Source organism: Platalea leucorodia, assembly GCF_965183815.1.
Source record: "Platalea leucorodia genome assembly, chromosome: 5".
Taxonomy (NCBI): domain Eukaryota; kingdom Metazoa; phylum Chordata; class Aves; order Pelecaniformes; family Threskiornithidae; genus Platalea; species Platalea leucorodia.
This window is the reverse complement of record NC_138827.1, coordinates 15,160,503-15,182,165: the sequence shown is the minus strand read 5'-3', so window position 1 is coordinate 15,182,165 and position 21,663 is coordinate 15,160,503. Positions and strand designations below refer to the sequence as shown.

At 46.6% G+C, this 21,663-nt stretch overlaps 1 protein-coding gene across 1 annotated transcript in view; it reads right to left on the bottom strand.

Moving 5' to 3' along the window:
• Positions 1-19,956, bottom strand: part of MYH16 (myosin heavy chain 16) — a gene marked incomplete at both ends in the record, with an annotated part of 37,147 nt that extends 17,191 nt beyond the window's left edge. The window contains 8 exon segments of the mRNA XM_082314169.1: positions 4,083-4,203; positions 10,592-10,644; positions 12,444-12,581; positions 13,781-13,885; positions 16,797-16,931; positions 18,498-18,632; positions 18,976-19,194; positions 19,942-19,956. Of these exon segments, the coding sequence (XP_082170295.1) occupies positions 4,083-4,203; positions 10,592-10,644; positions 12,444-12,581; positions 13,781-13,885; positions 16,797-16,931; positions 18,498-18,632; positions 18,976-19,194; positions 19,942-19,956 (921 nt within the window).
• Positions 19,957-21,663: the final 1,707 nt, after the last annotated feature.

The following is a 21,663-nucleotide window of genomic DNA, read 5'->3' as shown; positions in this document are numbered from 1 at the left end:
CCTGGTGTTTCCTGAAATGCCTGTTTAGTGCAGAGGGTTTCATACCTATAGTGTGAGTAATACAACAACTAGAAAAGGTTGTTATGGTGCACAGTAGCAGATTTGTGTGCCAGCACAGAAATCAGGACTGTATTCCAGATTCTGAACTGATATAAATGCAGAATGATTCTTATAATGATCTAGATTCTTACTGGTCCAAATGGGACCAGAACCCTTTGAAAGCTCGCTCTTTCTAAGGCTATGGGCGTTCATTTGGTTTGCGCTGGAGTTGGGAAGGTGTGTGCCCAGGTAAAAAGGCAGATTTTGTTTCACCTGTATGTGGAAAGTTGGCTTTAACATAGTTTTGTTTCTGTATTGTGTTTGCATGGCAAGGTTTTGCTGGCGGCAGGGGCTACAGGTGTGGCTTCTGTGAGAAGCTGCTAGAGGCTTCCCCCATGTCCAACAGAGCCAATGCCAGCCGGCTCCAAGACGGACCCGCCGTTGGCCAAGGCCGAGCCCATCAGCGACAGTGGTGGCACCTCTGGGATAACATATTTAAGAAGGGGAAAAAAACCTGAGCAACTGCAGCCGGAGAAGAGAGGAGTGAGAATATGTGAGAGGAACAGGTCTGCAGACACCAAGGTCAGTGAAGAAGGAAGGGGAGGAGGTGCTCCAGGTGCCAGAGCAGAGATTCCCCTGCAGCCCATGGTGAAGACCATGGGTGAGGCAGGCTGTCCCCCTGCAGCCCATGGAGGTTAACGGTGGGGCAGATACCCACCTGCAGCCCGTGGAGGACCCCATGCTGGAGCAGGTGAATCCCCAAAGGAGGCTGTGACCCTGTGGGAAGCCCATGCTGGAGCAGGCTCCTGGCAGGACCTGTGGCCTTATGGAGAATGGAGCCCAGGCTGGAGCAGGTTTGCTGGCAGGACTTGTGACCCCGCAGGGGACCCACGCTGGAGCGGTCTGTTCCTGAAGGACTGCACCCATGGAAGGGACCCACACCAGAGCAGTTTGTGAAGAACTGCAGCCTGTGAGAAGGACTCACAATGGAGAAGTTTGTGGAGGACTGTCTCCCGTGGGAGGGACTCCACGCTGGAGCAGGGGAAGAGCGTGAGGAGTCCTCCCCCTGAGGAGGAGGGAGTGGCAGAAACAACGTGTGATGAACTGACCACAACCCCCATTCCCCATCCCCCTGCGCCACTTGGGGGGAGGAGGTAGAGAAATCAGGAGTGAAGTTAAGCCCAGGAAGAAAGGAGGGATGGGAGGAAGGTGTTTTTAAGATTTGGTTTTATTTCTCATTACCCTGCTCTGATTTGATTGGTAATAAACTAAATTAATTTTTTCCCCAAGTCGAGTCTGTTTTGCCTGTGATGGTAATTGGTGAGTGATCTCTCCCTGTCCTTATCTCGACCCACAAGCCTTTCATTATGTTTTTCCTCTCCCCTGTCCAGCTGAGGAAGGAGAGTGACAGAGCGGCTTTGGTGGGCACCTGGCATCCAGCCCAGTGAAACCCACCATGGTTTCACTTAAGCTTGAGTATTCTGGTCAACACTTTCTTTCCTGTCTTACCAGAAAACCAACTGAATTATCCATCCTGGGACTAAGTGAAGGGAGTCTGAGCTGGAGCTGCCCCTTCATGCAGACAATGTGGTCCTGCTTAAGAGAAGTGAACCAAGCAGCTTTGTTTCAGCTTTTAAATGTTAATGAATAGTGAAATATTGTATTCCCATGCTCATAACCTCACAACTTCTCTCTGTGCTGTTTTTAGAAGTGGGAAGTCCAGGTCTTGAATTTCTGAGACACTCTCTTTCCACTCCCTGGAGGCAGCAGGCTTAGACTCAGATTTCGGGGCTTTCTCCGTTTACTAACTTTTCTGCCATTGATTTGGAAATAAATCATTTGGGCTCCTTGCCCTATTAACAATTAACAAGAAAGTCACTAGCTTTCTCAGTGTCTTTACTTAAGTGAACATGGCTATTATTTTTTCTCTCAGCCCTTATCTTCCCTGCCCAGACATCCCAAGGTTCTCAGTGCCTGTAATTGCCACTGTTTAATTCTGCAGAACAGGACAACCTCAGAGTATTTTCCTCATCCTGCTGTACAATTTCCACCCTCCCCAGAAAAGCAGCTGCACAAACTACTGGACATTCTTCTGAATTGCCATCAGGCCTAGCCTGAAGCAAACAGAATCTGTGGCTTCAAAACAATTCTGTTTCCAGGCAGTGTATGTAGGGGGACTCAAAGTGTTCACGCTCAATTGTATGCAGCAGAATGCTGGAGTCAGTATGTAGTCTCAGTCAAATGGAATAGGCCTCGATGCCCCACAATTTCTTTTGCTGATGCAGGAATTGAATTTGTTTAAAAAATGCTACTGTAGATGTAGAAATTAAAGTTTTCATGCACTAGAAGAGACAAATACTGCTGAAAATATACAAATGGAAATATACAAATAAACTGGAAGCTAATTGAAAGGGTGTTTTTTGCCTCCCGTCTTTCCTCCTGTATCCTGCAGCCACAGATAGCATGGGCAGTGGCAGAAAAAGTGCACAGATCGAACCCAAAACCTTGTGACTCATAAACATATGTATTGTGGTTGAGTTCCAGGAGACTCACTGCATCACCATCTGAGTTAGGGTTTCTGGTCAGGGGTAAGGCTCACTACCAAATTACAGAGATCCTCCAGCTGTTGGTCTTTGGGGTGGATGCACAGGAGGTAACAGAGCTACCCAGCTGTCTGGCTGCAATATTGTTCTACTGCGTGGAGCCTTGTGGAAAAGGCGGGAAAGCTTTATTGCTCTGCTGTGTGCTGGGATGTAGAACTTGGAAGTTCCCAGTTTAATTTCGTGGTTCTTGCTGGTAAATGAATTACATTAGTGGTTGGTTTCTAATGCCACCTTGGATTCACAGAACAGTTTCTAGTTTTTTCCCCAAGGATACCTTCTTTAGAGCATCTTTTTGTACTCAGTCCTCATCAGGAAGCCATGAGCATGACCTTGTGGCATGGTTCATCTCTCATGTCTTCCAGTGTGGGCAGGATCCCCAGCACAGAAGAATGTGTTGGAAGACAGGAGACTGTTAGAACCTGGAGTTCTAGGTAGCCTTCAGGACTATGAAGCTCTGGACTTGCTGTGTATTAGCACTCAGAAATGAGGATATTTTACTTCTTTGGTCTTTACATGTCAATTTATCTCGTTGTGATCTTGTCGCTTCTCTGCTTACATTTACAAAAATGATAAAGTTTGGGGAGGTTATGGGAGTGGAAGACTAATATGTAGGAATTGGGTTCCATTCACGTTTAGCATGGATTTGCCCAGAGTTCTTTAGCCTTTTCTGTGCCCAAGGTGTCTAGCTATAAAAAATAACATCAGGATCATCATAAGGTCTAGCTAAGTGGCATAGAGTAAAGCAGGAGTGGAAGTCTTTTCCTTGATGAAACCCAAATGTATTTTGTCCTCTCCTGTGCCAGGAAACGCACTAAGTAGTTTCAGTGACAATGAAAAAATAATAGTTGTAATCTTGTGGCTGCTGTCTTTAAAAGTAACATCAGGGGCAGTGTCTGGCCCACTTTAACCTCCATCCATAAGTTGAAATTTAAGGATAGAATAGGCTGGAGGAGTGATGAATATTATGTAATTATTATAAAAGCTGGGAAATGCAGATTTTAGGTTCATGCAAAGAACAGAATGCTCCCTCTTGCGTGGCTGTTACAATAGCTACTTTCATTATGTTATGACAAAAACATATGTGCAAAATTAATGATATATGCTGCTAATATTAGACAGCTACAACAGTCTCTCTCCATTTTCCTTTCCAGTCTTAAATTGGATAAATGATCAGTTAGTAGGATTTTTGCCTGACTAAGGAATAGTAAAGAGCAAGTGAGATTTATCACACAGCTTAAGGTGCACTTCATTTGCATTATATTAACTCTACTGTCTGATTAAAAGTCAGTTTTGGGAGCATGTGTAAGAGAGAACATTATATGCATTAGGAAGTGTGTTGCTGTAGAAACTCTAACTCTGCAGCTATATCTACACCAAAGGCATGCTGAGTCATAACTGCCATCAATTTATTTAGCTCAATTTGGTAGGAGTAAACAGTACCTTGTTATATCCAATTCTGTACTCTTTCTCCCCCAGGTCAGTAGAGGCAGGCAGCAACTCTGATGCCTTCTTATTGTCCACAGACCCTGGAGGGATTATGCTGGGATTCAGGCTTTGGTATCTAAAATGAGAAAGACAGGTATAATGATATAAGAGGTACAGTTAGCGGCAGTGCAGAAAGGCTAATCACTGCTTAAGATCTTCTCTGGTTTAGCTTCCTAGCCCCACGGGCATGGCACTGAAATACTAGTGGTAAGGAAGCTTGTGGACATTTCTACCAGTCTGTGCAAAGTGGAAGTTCTTGGAGGGGGATGCAGAAGGGTTAGAAGCAGGCATTCATACCCACTCCCTCTGATTTCTCATGGACAGGATCACTGCACAGGATGCATACCTCCGTCATCTGAATGTGGAAGATGTGCATTCAGTAATAGCGTTGGAATTCAAACAACATGAGTAACTGCCTATTTGTAGCAGATTTGTTTGCTGTTCACTGCTTTCCGTTACTTGCCCTTCCACTTCATTATATATCATAGGTGAAAACTTATGTTGCTCTTCCCGTCTGCAACTCATTGTATCCGTGGCTGATCCTGCAAAAAAAGGGTTGCAGGAGACAATGCAGCCTAATAAATAATGGTGCCAATTTGTCTATTTCCAGGTTGTGTATTTCCTAATTCTTTGTGCTTCCCTCACGTTTATTAGACATCCTGTCTCTAGCCCTTGCACTTGGAAGAGTCTCTCAGACTAAGATTCCCTTGAAGGGGTACAAGGTAGTCTGTGAAGTGATGACCCAACTTCTTTCATTCCTGAATAAAGATCTGCTGTTCAGCCAGCCACAGCTTGTGCTGAAGGCACTGTGTGGCTTTGCCTGAGGATTGCTCTGCAGTGCCGCAGACACCTGCCAGACTGTTTGAATTCGTTTGGAACAAAGCAGTGGATGAAATGCGGGGATGTACTGTGCAAAGCGGTCAACAGCTAGTTCCGCTGCTCCTGGAATGAGACGAAGTGAGACAAAATGAGAAAAAATACAAATGCACTGAAGTGCATTTACACCAATGCACGCAGCATGGGCAATAAACAGGAGGAGCTGGAAGCCATTGCGCGGCAGGAAAACTATGATGTGGTCACCATCACGGAAACATGGTGGGATGACTCACACAACTGGAGTGCTGCAATGGATGGCTACAAGCTCTCTAGAAGGGACAGGCAAGGAAGGAGAGGTGGTGGGGTAGCCTCGTACGTTGGAGAGTGTTTTGATTGTCTAGAGCTCAATGAAGGTAATGATAAGGTTGAGTGCTTATGGGTAAAGATCAGAGGGAAGGCCAACAAGGCAGATATCCTGGTGGGAGTCTGTTATAGACCACCCAACCAGGATGAGGAAACAGACGAAGTATTCTACAAGCGGTTGGCTGAAGTCTCACAATCTCTAGCCCTTGTTCTCGTGGGAGACTTCAACTTACCAGATATCTGCTGGAAATACAACACGGCAGAGAGAAAGCAGTCTCGGAGGTTCCCAGAGTGTGTGGGAGATAACTGCCTGACGCAGCTGGTCAGCGAGCCGACCAGGGGAGGTGCCCCGCTGGACCTGATGTTTACGAACAGAGAGGGCCTGGTGGGCGACGTGGCGGTCGGAGGCTGTCGTGGGCTCAGCGGCCATGAAATGACACAGTTTTCAATTCGTGGAGAAGTAAGGAAGGGGGTCAGCAAAACCGCTACCCTGAACTTTAGAAGGGCAGACTTTGGATTGTTTAGGAGTCTGGTTAGCAGAGTCCCTTGGGAGGCAGTCCTGAAGGGCAAAGGAGTCCAGGAAGGCTGGATGTTAGTCAAGGAGGAAGCCTCAAAGGCACAGGAGCAGGCCGTCCCCACGTGCCGTAAGTCGAGCAGGCGGGGGAGAAGACCGGCCTGGCTGAACAGAGCGCTTTGGCTGGAACTCAGGAAAAAAAGGAGAGCTTACCACCTTTGGAAGAAGGGGCAGGTGACTCAGGAGGACTACAAGGATGTTGTGAGGTTATGCAGGGAGAAGATTAGAAAGGCAAAGGCCCAGCTAGAACTTAAACTGGCCACCGCCGTTAAAGATAACAAAAAATGTTTTTACAAATATATCAGCAACATAAGGAGAGTCAGGGAGAATCTCCATCCTTTGTTGGATGCGGAGGGAAACATTGCCACGAAGGATGAGGAGAAGGCTGAGGTACTTAATGCCTTCTTTGCCTCAGTCTTTAATAGCCAGACTGGTCATCCTCAGGGTTTTCAGGCCCCTGAGCTGGGAGATGGAGATAGGATGCAGAATGAAGCCCCAGTTGTCAAAAAGGTGGCAGTCACCGACCTGCTCCTCCACCTGAATGCCCACAAGTCCATGGGGCCAGACAGGATCCACCCGAGGATACCGAATGGAGCTGGCAGAGGAGCTGGCCAAGCCACTCTCCATCATTTAGCAGCAGTCCTGGTCAACCAGGGAGGTCCCAGATGACTGGAAGTTAGCAAATGTGATGCCCCTCTACAAGAAGGGTCGGAAGGAGGATCCGGGGAACTACAGGCCTGTCAGCCTGACCTCGGTGCCGGGGAAGGTCATGGAGCAGGTCATCTTGAGTGCCATTATGCGGCACGTGCGGGACAACCGGGGGATCAGGCTCAGCCAGCACGGGTTTATGAAAGGGAGATCCTGCTTCACTAACCTGGTCTCCTTCTATGACAAGGTGACCCGCTTAGTGGATGAGGGGAAGGCTGTGGATGTTGTCTACTTGGACTTTAGTGAGGCCTTGGACACTGTCTCCCACAGCATTCTCCTGGAGAAGCTGGCTGCTCACAGCTTGGATAAGTGCACTCTGCTCTGGGTTAAAAACTGGCTGGACGGCCGAGCCCAGAGAGTGGTGGTGAATGGAGTCAAATCCAGTTGGCGGCCGGTCACGAGTGGTGTTCCCCAGGGCTCAGTGTTGGGGCCGGTCCTGTTCAACATCTTCATTGATGATCTGGATGAGGGGATTGAGTGCACCCTCAGTAAGTCCACAGACGACACCAAGTTGGGTGGAAGTGTCAATCTGCTGGAGGGTAGGAAGGCCCTACAGAGGGACCTGGACAGGCTGGATCGTTGGGCCAGGGCCAACTGGATGAGGTTCAACAAGGCTCAGTGCCGGGTCCTGCACTTGGGTCACAACAACCCCATGCAACGCTACAGGCTTGGGGAGGAGTGGCTGCAGAGCTGCCTAGTGGAAAAGGACCTGGGGGTGTTGGTTGACAGCCGCCTGCACATGAGCCAGCAGTGTGCTCAGGTGGCCATGAGGGCCAATGGCATCCTGGCTTGTATCAGGAATAGTGTGGCCAGCAGGACCAGGGAGGTGATAGTGCCCCTGTACTGGGCACTGGTGAGGCCGCACCTCGAGTGCTGTGTTCAGTTTTGGGCCCCTCACTACAAGAAGGACATCGAGGTGCTGGAGCGTGTCCATAGGAGGGCAACGAAGCTGGTGAAGGGTCTAGAGCACAAGTCTTATGAGGAGCGGCTGAGGGAGCTGGGGTTGTTTAGCCTGGAGAAGAGGAGGCTGAGGGGAGACCTTATTGCTCTCTACAACTCCCTGAAAGGAGGTTGTAGCGAGGTGGGGGTCGGTCTCTTCTCCCAAGTAACAAGCGATAGGATGAGAGGAAACGGCCTCAAGCTGCGCCAGGGGAAGTTTAGGTTGGATATTAGGAAAAACTTCTTCACCGAAAGGGTAGTCAGGCCCTGGAGCAGGCTGCCCAGGGAAGTGGTTGAGTCCCCATCCCTGGAGGTATTTAAAAGACGAGTAGACGTGGTGCTCGAGGACATGGTTTAGTGGTGGACTTGGCAGTGCTAGGTTAACGGTTGGACTCGATGATCTTAAGGGTCTTTTCCAACCTTAACGATTCTGTGATTCTAAAGAGGAATGGGGTGAGAAAACTAACAGGAGTTACCAAGGCTGGAGAGAGAAAATCTTCTGGTTTATAGTCATTTCAGTTTAACAGCTGCAAACAAACAAACAAACAAACAAAAACCCCACACACAACAAGGTAGGAAGTGAGCCTGGTCCTACGTGGCTCAGGGGAAAAAGCTTACATGCGTGGAAGCAACCTTGGGCATGGTGTGAACCTGAAACACTTTCAGGTAAATGTTGTTTCGTGATTCTGGCTTTTAGCATTATATTCCTTTGGGGATTACCGTCATGCGAAGAGTTAACAATGAAAGTCCTGCTGTCCACCAGCAGGCCTAGAGGAATAGCTCCATGAACTGATAACAGCAGTTGGCTTTTATTTGCTGGGTGGACCAGCCCCTAGAGACAGAAGCATGCTACAGAGGACAGGCAGCCCGCAGTAACCTCATTTAGGCTTATGTGAAAACTCCTGCATGGCTGTCAGTGATGAAGAGTGGGTGAAATGGCAGCACGGTGCATAATAAAAGCAGACAAGGATGCCTGAAAGGACTGGATTGAACTTGTCCATAACCTTATCAGCTGGCACTCAGCTCTGGATACTACAGAAACAGTAACACAGGACTTCCCCATAATGTATTTCCCCTCTTCATTTGTGACTTTCAAGTCAAAATACTAACAGGCTTCTTTAGACCTTTCTTGTCCTGTTTCTAGCACTCATGACAGCAAACCTAAGTAGTGTGACAGCAGCCTCGGAAAGATACACCCCATCCTCTGGGTGCTGGCCTGCATCTCAAGAGACTGGGATGTAATTCTCTGCTCTGCCAGATCCTTCCCATGTGACCCTGCAAGTCTCTTAGAGGGGTTTCAGTTGCCTAAGCATAGCGACATTTCAGATGCATTCATGTATCACCAGCAACTGCTCCAGAAGAGCACAGGTCTCTTCTAAGCCCCGTGTTGTATCTTTTTGCCCCTTGTGGATGTCCCAGATACCCAAGGGCATTTTAAATGACACCAATGACACCAGATGCCAGAGTTTCTGTAACTGAACGCCACCCTTCTCTCTTTGAATTCTGCATTGGTAAAATCAGGGTAATGGCGTTAGCCAGCCTTGGGCAGGGTTGAAGATAAACTAGGGAGACTGAGCTGCTGCTGGAATACAAAGGTATTGATGGCAGTTTAAATGCAAAGGCATGGATGATTGTTTACCCTGTAGAAGTTGGAGACAGTCACAAAAGAAGACTGTCTTCCCCGCCTCTTGCTGCCACCAGCTAAAATCAATATTATTGCACAGAATATGTGAGAGATGCTCTTGAAAAGGAGTCACACTGAAGTAGTATACTGTAGCCTCCAACATAGATCTGTCTTAACTGACTTAAGTTAGCAGTTCAGTGCTGTCTGGATAAACTACTAACCAAATGAAAATATGTATAATTTTACCTGCATTCTGCTTTGGTTTAGAGGTTGTTCTTTCATTGTTTACCACTCTAAAGAAATCCTCAAACCAGAAGTGAACATAGTCCTTGGAAGAGACGAGAAGCTGCATTCACAATATGTTGGCATACACAATTTTTTGTCAGTCTCCTCTCTCTTACGCTAGTGCTGTTTTACCAGTTTAGCATAGGCTGAGATGGAGTTGCACGTGCAGGAAGTAGAAATAAGACCCGACCCTGTCTATTTGATAGCTCAAAATCTGAAAAGCAGTTTCCTAAACTGTTTCCTATTCACCTTTCAACTGCAGAGTCCTGGGCTGGGCTGACGACAATCCTAGTAGGCTGCAAGTTTTTCTGGTTGATGGAAACCTGACATTTGTCTGGGCAGCAGAAGGCCGCTGACTGCCAGGAGGGGATTATGTAGCCTGCCATTAAGCCGGGATTGCGCTCACGCTTCCATCTGTGCAAGGGTGTTTCTGCAGCAGTGCTTGGTAGTGCCTTCGCTGAGCAAAGGGAACGCAGTGTGTACCGTCTGCCTCTCTTAGTGCTGGAGGGGCAGAATTTTCAAGGACAGAGCTAGATTGTCTTTCAGCACGGAAGAGAAGTACGCGGAGGCAGACACAGACTGTTGCCTGGATGAAGGGAGTGTTACAATGACAGGCTTAATCCTTTCCACAAAAGAACGATGGGGAAGCACTGGGCACCAGAACCGATGGCATTTGCTTGCCGACACATTGAGCTGACAGTATTGATTGCACTGCATAATGTTCACTCTACCTGCAGCCTCCTCCTCTTTAAAGAGGACCAGAGCAGGGGCATGCTGGATTTCTGGAGCAAGCCCACCACTGCTTCATTCAGGGGGTCCTCGTTCTTCTGTAGCCGCCCTGTGATACTGTGTCACGCCTGGAAAGGAGCAGGGAAGAAAAGGCATGACCAGTTCAGAGACAGCAAGAGGATAGCCCAGTAGCAGTGCATGAGAAAGCGCGTTTCTGATTGTTAACCTGCGTAGAGAGAGGGAGAAATCCTCTGTGGGTATAGGGAAAAGCAGCGAGTCGATGCTGGCACGTGAATAGCATTAATGCACTCCCTCGAGTCTCGGGACTCGTGGGGGGCCCTTACCATGGAAAGCGCATTTGCCCTGAATAAAGGATTCTGCAGGACTGCCAAAGGAGAGGATGTTGCGGAGAGATTATATTTTTACCTTTTCGGCTCATACTCTGATACGCTGACAGAGGGGACAATGTGGCTTATAGACTGGTATAACCAAGCACAATCAGAACATATTTTGGCACAGTCAAATGTCTCTTTCAAAAACCTGCTTGGTAGCAAAGAAAGGAAATAGTTGCTGAGTGTAAAAAAGGTAGAGCAAAGGGCCTGTGATTCATGCTCTGATCATGTTCTGTCAGTATGTCTGTGCAGTGGAGTATATGAATAACTGGTGGAGTTTGATAATATGCTTAAATACTGTTCCTGCTGCTAAGCATTAGCATGGCTGCTTGACAACACAGCAGAGAGGCAAGTCACATACACCAGGAAAGGCTAGACAAGCTGCAGCGAACTGCAGGACTCTGGCTCTTCCAGCAACACGTGAGCAACAGAAGCAAAAATTAATTTAATCCTTTGGCTGATGTGCCTTTTGAGTAGCTTTCCTACAGCTTTGTGTTACTAGAAGCAAGTCTTAGCTCAAGTTTTTGGGGTTTTGTTCCTTTTCAGGATATCTATAAGGAATATATTTTTAATCAAGGCCAGTGGCAACATGTTGAAGAGTCATGAAACAGCCTTGCTGTTCTTTGTACATTAAAATGCTCAACTGTTGCGTCACTGGTCAGATATTTGCACAATCAGTGTTTTCAGTTAATTGTTACTGGAAAGGATTTCTGAGATGCACATTTCTGTGCAGCGGAGCCAATCTCTGGCTGCAGTACTTCTTTAAGGCAATAGAGACACATTAATTTGCACCAGCATAGTACTTTTCCCAGTGTTGCTGTATGTTAAAACCTGTGGAAGTTTGATGTGACCTGTTCATGCAGAGAGCTTGTCCTCTACGTCTTGGCCTCATGTCTGACCTCGCTAGGTGCATGTTCCAGCTTACTCAGGGTCAGAGACAGGGCTATGGCAGAAACAGCACCGGTCTGCACTTACTGTGCCAGTGTAACACGCTGCAGTGCCCAAAGTGAGCTTCTTCCCCTTTGCCTTTGCCACCCTTGGGCTTGAGGAGGTTGGGTGATTTGCCCAGGTGGTTGTTATAATGGCAGCTTTCAGTGGCCATCAGTGGCCTTGGGGAACACGCGCATGCTGGCCAAATCCCTAGTTCTGGCACTATAGTGCTAAGAGGGCGCCTTTCTGCTCCAGCTTGATCCCTGCTTTCACCCTGGGCCTGGTGATGCCCCCTCTGGAGCTCTCCAGACTTCAGACCCATGAGCTGAGTAACTTTGTCAGCCACTATGGGAGGGAAGATTAACATGTTAATCTGAGTAACAGGAAGAAAATCGTTCATTGTCCCCATTCCCTTGCTGCAGACTCAGAAAAATGGTTACAGGCTCTGCTTTCAGGGGCAGGCAAGATCTCCAGCCCTGCTGGGAACTTTCTGGGAAGGACAGAAGGGAAGCCGGTCTCAGCTCTGTCCCTTCACACACACACCGTTCAGCAGAGCTTGCTGGATGGAGCAGAGGCAATAATACACATCTCAAACAAGGTGTCTGGGCTCCCATATGCTCTGGGAGTTATGTGCCTGTTTGCTCCACCATGGCTCCAAAAACACCTGCAAAGCAGGGCTGTTCAACAAAGAAGGATCAAGCCCTTAGCTGACAGCTCAGCCATCTGGCTAGGCCTGCTGCCCTGTGGCAGCTGTGAATGCCAGCTCTGACTCTCAATAGCACATCTGTTCATTTAAAAAAAAAAAAAAAATCAGTGTGTTGTTTAAGGTCATTTTATATTCCCTGGAAACAAGAGTCTGGTTTTAGCAGCTCTTTCAATCTTAACGAACTGGGTGAGCTCTTAGCATGCTAGCTTTGTCCTGGTTTGCTGTCACCAAGTGTAAGATCTCAGCCTACCTCCATGTTGTCCACCTCTGCCTGGTCCTCTCTTGGCTTCTGCTTGAACTTCATAGTGCCCAAGTGCATGATACCCCTAGTCAGCTTGTAAACACACATCCTCTCTTCTGGACTGGAGCCCAGGACATCAAAGGCCACCTGGCAGAAGGGACACAGAGCCACACAAGGGAATTCTTAATCTGCACCATAAGCTGGAAGCCAGCCCATAGTGCTAAACATCTAAAATAATTTTCCAGCCCATTGAAATTTGACCAGCCAAGTCCCTTCAGACTAACATGGGACAGAGTAGCTTAATGATGCTGTAAACCAGCACTCTGCTTTTCTTTCGTAGACTGATTTATGCTAGCTAAGAACCACGTGCTTTGACGGCAGTTGTTCTAAGTGTCTCTGATACCATGAGCAAAATGCAACGTATCATCTGGGATATCAGCTCATTCCACTCTTCACCATGCTTTTTAAAATCAGTGGGACATGAGCAGCAACATCCCCTTATAGCAATTATCCCACATCTCAGCTAGCACAGATAGGGAGAAAGCGTAGCTCTGCTGGGAACGTTGTGCTCTGCTCTCACAGCATGCCCGGAGGAGGGAGAGCGCACGACTCTGAGCATGCCAGAGAATCTTGCAGTGTGCTACTCGTGAGCCATCATTTGAGACTGCCTGTCTTAGTGGCTATGAAAATCATATCTGCTTTGTACAAAAGGCTCGTTTGCAATGTACAAATCCTGGAAGCTGTAAAATACCAACAGCTGCTAGGAGGGGCACTGTAAGTTCAGCAGCTGGAGACTGTTTGATCTCTCTGTAGCTCAAGTCCTGCTTATAATAATAGTCTCAGGAGCCAGCAGACATTCCCAATAAGCTCTTTTCAGTAACAGATACTCTTCAAAATTATATTAAAAAGGAAAATGTGTGTCAAAAACAGGCAAAGGGTCAAGTCTTCCTCTTACAAAAGCTGCTTCTTGAGATTACATATGTATGTGAGATGAGCAGGTTTTAACCCATGGTCTCTGTCACAGCTTTCAGATCTGTCAGTTTTCAGGCTTCAAACAAGCGTTATAACCAGCTCGTTTGAAGTCCTGCAAACCCCAGGCCATTGAATGTTAACCAGAAACTCCTACGTCAAGCTCATTTGCTCTGGAGCAGATCTTTTACATTCAGGCTTCAGCTCACAGACAATTGAACAAATCTTTAGGCCACCCCTAGCTGCTGTTCCAGTAGCTTATTTATCCTCAGGTTGAAGAAGCTGAATCTTATTCCTAGGGGATAGGAATAGTAGGCCGAGGGGGCAGCATCCTGTTTGCTGTATTTTCAATTTCACTGATGTTTCTCCAGACTTACATTAGTGAGAAGTGGCTCTTCCCCATCATCCGTGTTGTCTGCTGTGATCACACCTTGACGCACCCAGTGGTAATGATTAGGATTGGGCACAAGAAGCAGCTTCTGCTGCAAGGGACAGACCACGAGGTGATTACACCAATTGCCATCAGTACAATCAAAGCATAACGTGAGCTTTTTGACTGGAGACTGAGGGTTCTTCCAGGTTTCAATTCCTGAGCACATTTTGAGTGTATCACTTAAGAAAAAAGCCTTTTGTGGGATGAGTTGCTTAGGCTACCTAGGAGATTTTGACATAGCAGCCACGTCAAAGTAAGTGGGATTGAACACCCAAGCCTTTTCAACAGTATTGAAAAGCTTGTCCTGGCTGTCTTTCCTGTCCTGAGGAGACGTAAGCAATTGGCATGAAGCAGCTCAACACTTCAGTTTGAAAATGATCATTTTTACCTTAGTGGCAGCCCTGCCAGATCAAGCGGGACCTCACCGTGCATTGATCAAGATAAAGGAAGACAGCTTTCTTTTCTCACTCTGGCCTGCCTAAGGAAAAGTCACTTGCAATCCTCTTCTTCCTGGATAATTAGTAACAAACCCCCACTGCAGAGAACCTATTTCAATCTCTAGCCAAGTACAGTTCTGGTGAGTAGGTTTCTTATTCTAGAAACAGAGGATCAAGCCAGGGATGTGTGCATTAAAGGGAGTGAATAACACACACAAAGTGCCATACCGATAAGTTGAAGTTTCTTTTTGGAGAGAATCTCATGGAAAATATGATAGTATCTCTTAGCCGCTTCCTGGGAAATGACACATGACTTCTCCACATCTTGAACACAGAGGGAAACACATCCAGGTGTAGGTAGCAGCCAGAGATTGAAAAATCACGGCCATATGTCATGTCAGTGAGAATTTTGCTTTCGACATCAGTGAAACCAGCATTTCAACAATGTCCTTTGGAAGTCCTGTGAGTGCAGCAAGAACCATAGTATCCTTCAGTGATGCTCTCAGAGCAATGCTTCACAACATTCCCACTGGCACAAGTTTTAGTACAGCTATTTTGGCAGCTGGTGAAATGGAGGCAAAAGATGCCATCACTTGTCCAGTTATGTCAGTGTTCAGTGTTCAGGAACAGATCTCCAGACTAACTCATTCTACTTCGAAGCATCCTCTGAATTGCCAGTGCATGATTTGTAAGAAAGATTGACCTGTGAAACGTGTCCTTATGCTGCCCTTACTTTCTGAGAGCAGTTCTGGAAAAGATGTTTTGTACCTTGTAATCACTCTGTCCATACCTTCTTTCAGGCACTAACATGCTTAGTTTGGCTTCTGGTCTCCACAAAAACCATCCTCCTCTAGACCTCACTGTATCAGTTCGTTCAGCTGTACCAAATCACCAGACCTTGCTGGCAGTCCTAGCTGGGCATTTTTCATCCTTGCCTCTCAGCTGAAGTCTTCTGTCCATATAGCTCTGCTGGTGAACAGATCATGTTCTTCAGACAAATTTGCGTTGACTCAAACCATCTTTATTGTCAATTTTAGTTAGTCCAGGTGACTTCAGGGAGCTCTCATACAATCCCTTCTGCCAGCAGAGCTCCAGTGAGGGTGCAGAAGGTCCTTGAGCCAGTGCTGCTGCTTGCACAGTGAAGGTCTGTGCATGCCCTTGCTCCCCAGGCCAGGCTGGAAGAAGCTGCAAACCTGCCAGTAAACAACCTGAAACTTGCCTTGGCCCACTGTCCAGAGAGGCAAATCCAACATATGGTCTCTGGGTGTGATGCAAATCTGGGATGAGTTGAAAGTAGGAGGGATGCAGACAATCCCACATTAAAGAATAACCGGTCCATATGTTTCCTCTCTCCTTTTTCTGTATGCTAAAGGGCTTTAGTCAGGAAACGTGGTGGGGTCTTTTTACCTTGAGAGCTGGGATTTGTGGTTCTCAATTTAGTCTTGGATGCACGTGTGCAAACAACGAACAATGCACCTTCCCTGGATACCTATTTTTAGGGTCTTGGTTGCAAGACAATTATAGTGTTGTACTGATGAATGTGAGTAATGGTTGCAATATAATTGTAGAATGAAAAGTGTACAGCTTTTGGGGGAGGCATTGTGTCTTTTATGTGTTCACAGAGAGTCTCATAGGCAACTAAAGAAAGAAGAAATAAATTTGTCATCATCTAAAGCACGTAACTTCACTGTGGAAGTAGGGGCAGATTTTGGTTTCATTTACAGCAGTGTAGATCCCTCAAGTTAACAGAATTCATTTCAGATTTGTACATGTCTGATATAATCGGAATAGGGTCCATTCAACACAAGAAAAATCCAAAGCAAAATTAATATAAAGAATTACGTGCTTACTTACAGCCCTCAGTGTTAGCCCCAGCCAGCTTGCCTGTGCTACCAAAGTGAATTCAGATAAATTTGCCCTAGATGAGAAAATAAAAGATGAGTCTGTTAATCAAGATTGCAATATCTGTAGGAAAACAGAAAGTAGCTGAGAGGTTCTGAGCGTTCATCAGGGACAGACAGCATTGCCTGTAGGGGCAAATTTGCAAGTCAGTGAGAGGAAATTTAATCTTTCCAAAGATCAGATCTATAAAAAACCTCTTTCTTCTTGGATTCTGTATTAGAGCTTAAAGAAATCCTCCTTTCTCTGCAGCATATGGCAGAAGTATGTAGCACACAGAAACAGAGGAATGAGACTTCAGTTGAAAACCCCAGTGTTTTACATTTTCCCTGACAATTTCAAAATTAAAAATAATCTGCAAAAAATGAAAGCATTTTCAGTCTTTGCAGAAGTAAACAGTTGAAAGGGCATTGATTTGGGCTTGATCAAAACTATTTTTTCTTTTGACGTATAAAAATATGAAGTCAAAACAAAATCGATTGCTGAACTTAGTTCAAGAAAATGGGAACAATAATGCTTCATGTGAAATGTTAGTAAATATAAACTAACTGCAGTGCTTGAGGAAGCATTTTAAAATAATTTTTGTTTTTATTTCTTCTGAGGGAACATCTTTGTATGACCTACCAGTGACCTACCAGTGAAATCCAAAGAAGGGCTGGTACATACAAAATGGGAGGAATTGTTCTTCCTCGTAGTTTTAGCATTATCAAGGGTCTCCAGAACAGGATTCACGTGGATGATTTGATCTTCCAGGGATTGCTACAAAAAGAAGATAAAATTCAGCATCAGCAGGATGCTCAACACCAAAAACTTAGGCTTTGAGCACAACTACTCCTCGCCATCCAAAGCAACCCGTTAAATGCATTTTCTGTCGGTCAGCTCCCACAGAAAGCTGAACTACTGCTGTGAGCAGTAATTCCTTTTCAGGTTCAGCCCTACCAAAGGCTCTCCACAGAGGTCCAGCCCTGTGGATCTGGGGCAGGCGGGAGTCTGGCTAATCTCCCTAGTTCCAAGAAGCAACACCAAATGCAAAGTGTAATGCAGTTTTCAGTGCTTAGTACTTCAGTCTTCCAGAAAAGAGTTTTGGGATGTGTCAGGATTGAGAGACCCACAGGGGAGCGGTAGGGCAACGCTGGGATTTGCAGGCAGAAAGAGGAGTGAGGTTTATTGCTTGTAGGAAGAGGAAGGTTATTCCAAGGATAGAGGGCAGCATAAGACAGGCTAGGAATGCGTGTAGGGTAGGGACGGCCTCGGGGGGAGAAGTTGTGGAGGAGGAAACAGGCGCAGGGGTACAAGCTGGGGCATGACAATCCAGAGCTCTGGTGGTGAGGAAGCTGGAAGGAGAAATAGGAAGCCACTGAAGGAATCCCACAAGGCTAGAATAACAGGATTTTTGCTGCAAGGCCAAATGTAGCTGCTATTTATGTCTTCAAATTCTGAATTGTTTTACTGACCCCCATAGTAGAGTCAGAGGGGAGAGGAGAGAGAGAAAGAGAGAAAAGGAGAAAGAGAAAAGGAGAAAGAAGAGAAGAGAAGAGAAGAGAAGAGAAGAGAAGAGAAGAGAAGAGAAGAGAAGAGAAGAGAAGAGAAGAGAAGAGAAGAGAAGAGAAGAGAAGAGAAGAGAAGAGAAGAGAAGAGAAGAGAAACCACTGCTCTCAGCCTTAGAAGCTGCAATGCCTCTGCATGCTGAAGCAGCCATTAGCATGGAGGGCTTCTTTCTATTTGCTACCAAACAACATACTTCTTTGCTATCGTACGAAAAAAGACCGGGTCTCCCTCCCTGATTATTGATGCTTATGTCTCTTATTATTTGGGTAACTTGCTCTTCACAATGTTTTACCCAGATAAAACAGTTTTTACTATGTTATGTTTTTGCAGGTGGCAGGAAATAAAGTGCTGGGAAATCCCACCTGGCCAAGGATCCCTGAGGCTGCTCTACAGCACTGTTCTCTTAAGAATCCCCATGCTCTCTGCAAACACTGTGATTATTCCTCCCACTGCTATTTATTTCAGTTTCCAGACCACCTGCAAGCCCCCAGAGCTCTGCGTGAGGGTAGATTCATTGCAGTCACAGATCAATATCACCCTCTATTTTATGAATGAGAAAAAAGAAATGCAGGGAATTCATTTGAAGACAGGGCAGAGCAAAGCAGAGAACTCAAATGTCCTGGTGCTTTGCCATTTGCTTTTAACAAGTGACAGACAGGCAGGGAAAAGGGGCTTGGACATGAGCTGACATTAGAAGATTTAAGTCACACACACACACAATTTACAGCAGCACAGGCTGGCCCTCTGAGTCAGGACTGGCTCCTGTCCAGCCAGTACCCCATGCTGCTTTGCTATTCCCCTCTGCCCTTTCAAATCATAGATCCTCATGTGGGTGTAGTGCTGACATAGGTTGCCCAGGATGCTAGCCTTGTTCAGGAAGGTCATGTTTGCCATGTCATCGATCTGGTTGAACTTGGGCGGATTCACCATCAACCATTCCATCCATCTGCTGGACATTCTTCACCATGACGGTCTGCAGTGTTGGGGAACAGTAAGAAGGCGGTGTTATCCCAGATAGGTCTCCATGGACCACGTGGGAAAATACTCTGTTGGACATGCTTCCACTTCAAGTCTTTTTCTAGCTGCCACTGCCCCTGGCTGGTGGCCTCAGGAAAGGATTCCCACAAATCAGCTGACCCACAGAGCAAAACAGGTCTGGACTCAGACATGGTTGCACTTCCTCTGGGGACAGTAGGCTACCCCTTTCCTGTTGAAACCATAAAGTAGAGCTTAGCTGGTTGATTACCATCTTTACCATGACTTTGTTATCCTTTTCAGACTGGATGTTCCCAGCAAGGAAACCCCCTTTCTCATCCTTCACCCAGCAGGATGTCTTGATCTCATAGGGCTTGTTCATGGCCTCAGTTTTCTCCTTCTCAGGAAGAGCCAGGAACTGTATGGAGTCAGCATCATCCACACACTCTTCCTTATAACCATCAGACAACTTGGCTTCTCTTCTAGGCAGAAGGTAAAACTAGAAGGAAAGGAGAAGGGGAACATTGCTTCCCACAATGCTGAGAAAGCAGAGATTGAAGAAGCCTGGAATTTCCTGAGGTGCTGTCCTGTTCACACAAACAATATCTTCCAGTTCAATAGGACCCTGCAGCAGAAGTAACAGGCAAGTCAACATCCCAAACCTGGATGGTAGTTCCTAAGAGGGGCCAGAAAGTGAGAGATGACCTGAGGAGAAATAGGGAGAATACTCCCACTTTCTCTTCAGCCTTCCTCCTTGTCCAGTGCTGCCCATGGCTGAGAAGGAGGGCCTTTCTCCCATCTTTTGTTCCTGAACACTCCAAGACCCTATGGCCCAATTCTGGTGAGGGCAGTTCTTGGATGGAGGGTGCCCGTGGTATTTTGGGAGTACTGGGTGTGTTGGTGCTTTTCTGTGGTTCCCAGAGAAACCCATGAAGTAGCTGTATGTCAGAGCAACCACAGAGCTTCTCACTCGCTCCCTGGGGTAAGGCAACTCCCATGCAGATGCCTCCTGTGCAGTATGGGCATAAACCTTCTTAGCGTGAAAGGCTACAGCTGTGCAGAAAAAAGCACAAATGCAGGCACAGCTGTAAAAAAGGGTTCAGAGGAACCTGAAAGGGAGGACCTGGTTTGTCAGCTCCTGTCCTCAGCCATCAAAAACCACCAGGGTCATCTAGGAGAGTCGATGGCACATCCACTTCACATGGCTCTTGGTGGTTTTCACCCTTGTCCCAACCTGAGACCATACCTGTGGCAAAGCCATTCCACAGGAGGGAGCAGGGAAGTTCAAGGACATGACTCATGTCCCAAGGCTTTGCATTTTTTGGGACCTGTTCCATGTTGGGAGCAGACTATGTCCTACACTCCAGGCAGTCTTCCTTCCCCCACCCACACATCTGTACTAGCTTTAATGTTGTCAAGGCAACAGTCAAACTGCTGATGGTGAGTAGTCTTCGTCGGTGTCCAGCTACCTAAAGACGTGCCTCCTGGGGACCTACGATACCTGCTCAACTTGTTGCTCCCTGCAGAGGCAAAGCTGATTTCATCGCTACTATGCTTTACCTAGATTAAAGGGAATGTGTGCTATGCTGCAGCTTTGTTTTGCTGTGTGGACACACTGCTCAGGCCAAGGGCTGTTCTCCTTTCCACCTCTGCAGCCGCCATGATGACAGCCCCCAGCGATGCTTCGCGCCAGCCTCGTGAGTCACACAGATTGCACGGCAGTTAGAGGAGTCAGGCTGGGGTAAGCGGGAGAAGGCCCTGGGGTGGGTGAGGGACTCTTTGCCAGTGGGTTCTGGTTTTAGAGGCTACTGCTTGGGCTAAAGTCAGAGTAGCTTGGCACTGGTTAGAGACGATGATGGCATTGGCCCTTCTGGTGGTCTCATTTTCCCCACCATCCTCCTGAAAACCTTGGTGGTCTAAAAATATGTGCTTGCAAGGACTCCAAGGCAGCAGTTCTGCACCTTTGGAAACTGGTTTCAGGGATCAAGAACGTCCTGGTGTGAGACTAACAATTGCAGTCTGCTGATCTGGAATGAATTTCACCCATAAAGCAGGAAGGAGAAACTTTCCACTGTCTATTTCCACTTCTGATCAGGCAGAGATAAGGAACTATTAACAGCTCAGCAATCATTTGCCCCCTCAATCTATATCATTAAATCTGTAGACTTGCTGGTTTTAGATGCCGGTATTTGCAATGTATTTTTGGGACTTGACTCTGTGTCCTCTTTCCACAGAAGGCTCAGGACTGCACTGTATCTGTCACCTCCCTGAAATACATGGACTAGCATGGTCTCTGAAACAGATCAGTGAAATGTTAAACAAAACACCTACAGAAGATAAATGCATGTGACTGAAAATAGTTCATACTTGCATCAAACAGTTTCTTGGGTGCAGGTCTCAGACCTTTAAGGAACTTTAAATTCTTTATGTTTCACCATCCTTTTACAGCTGGGGAAACTGAGGCACAACATGATGACAATTTAAATCTTCAGAGTTGTCTACCCATTGTCAGTCCAGTCTTTGGCAGACAAATACCTGCAAAAAGTCGATTTTATTCTGGCCTTTCAGTCTGAAGTCAGTAGGAGTGACAGGTGCTTAGCTTCTCTAAAGGCAGCCCTCAACTGTGTTGTTTAGGTACCCAGAGACAATATATGTTTTTAAAGGTTAGGTGTAAATGCAGTCCCAAAAACCATAGGTCAAGGAAGTGGTAAGGCCATGCCAACAATTGGGGGTGAGTTCAAATTCTGAAATTTCATTTCCCCAAAATCACATGGAATTTAATAAACTTATGGTTAAAATACCTGTGAGTTCAAGTCTACTTGCTATAAAGCACAGTGAATATAATCCAGATGGTCTTCATGTACACCTGCAGGCACTGTGCTTTTTTCTTTCTGCTTCTGCTTGCAGTTTCTGCCCTATGGAGGTATAAGGTCCTTGCTGATCTCCACCCCACACCTCTTCCCAGCAA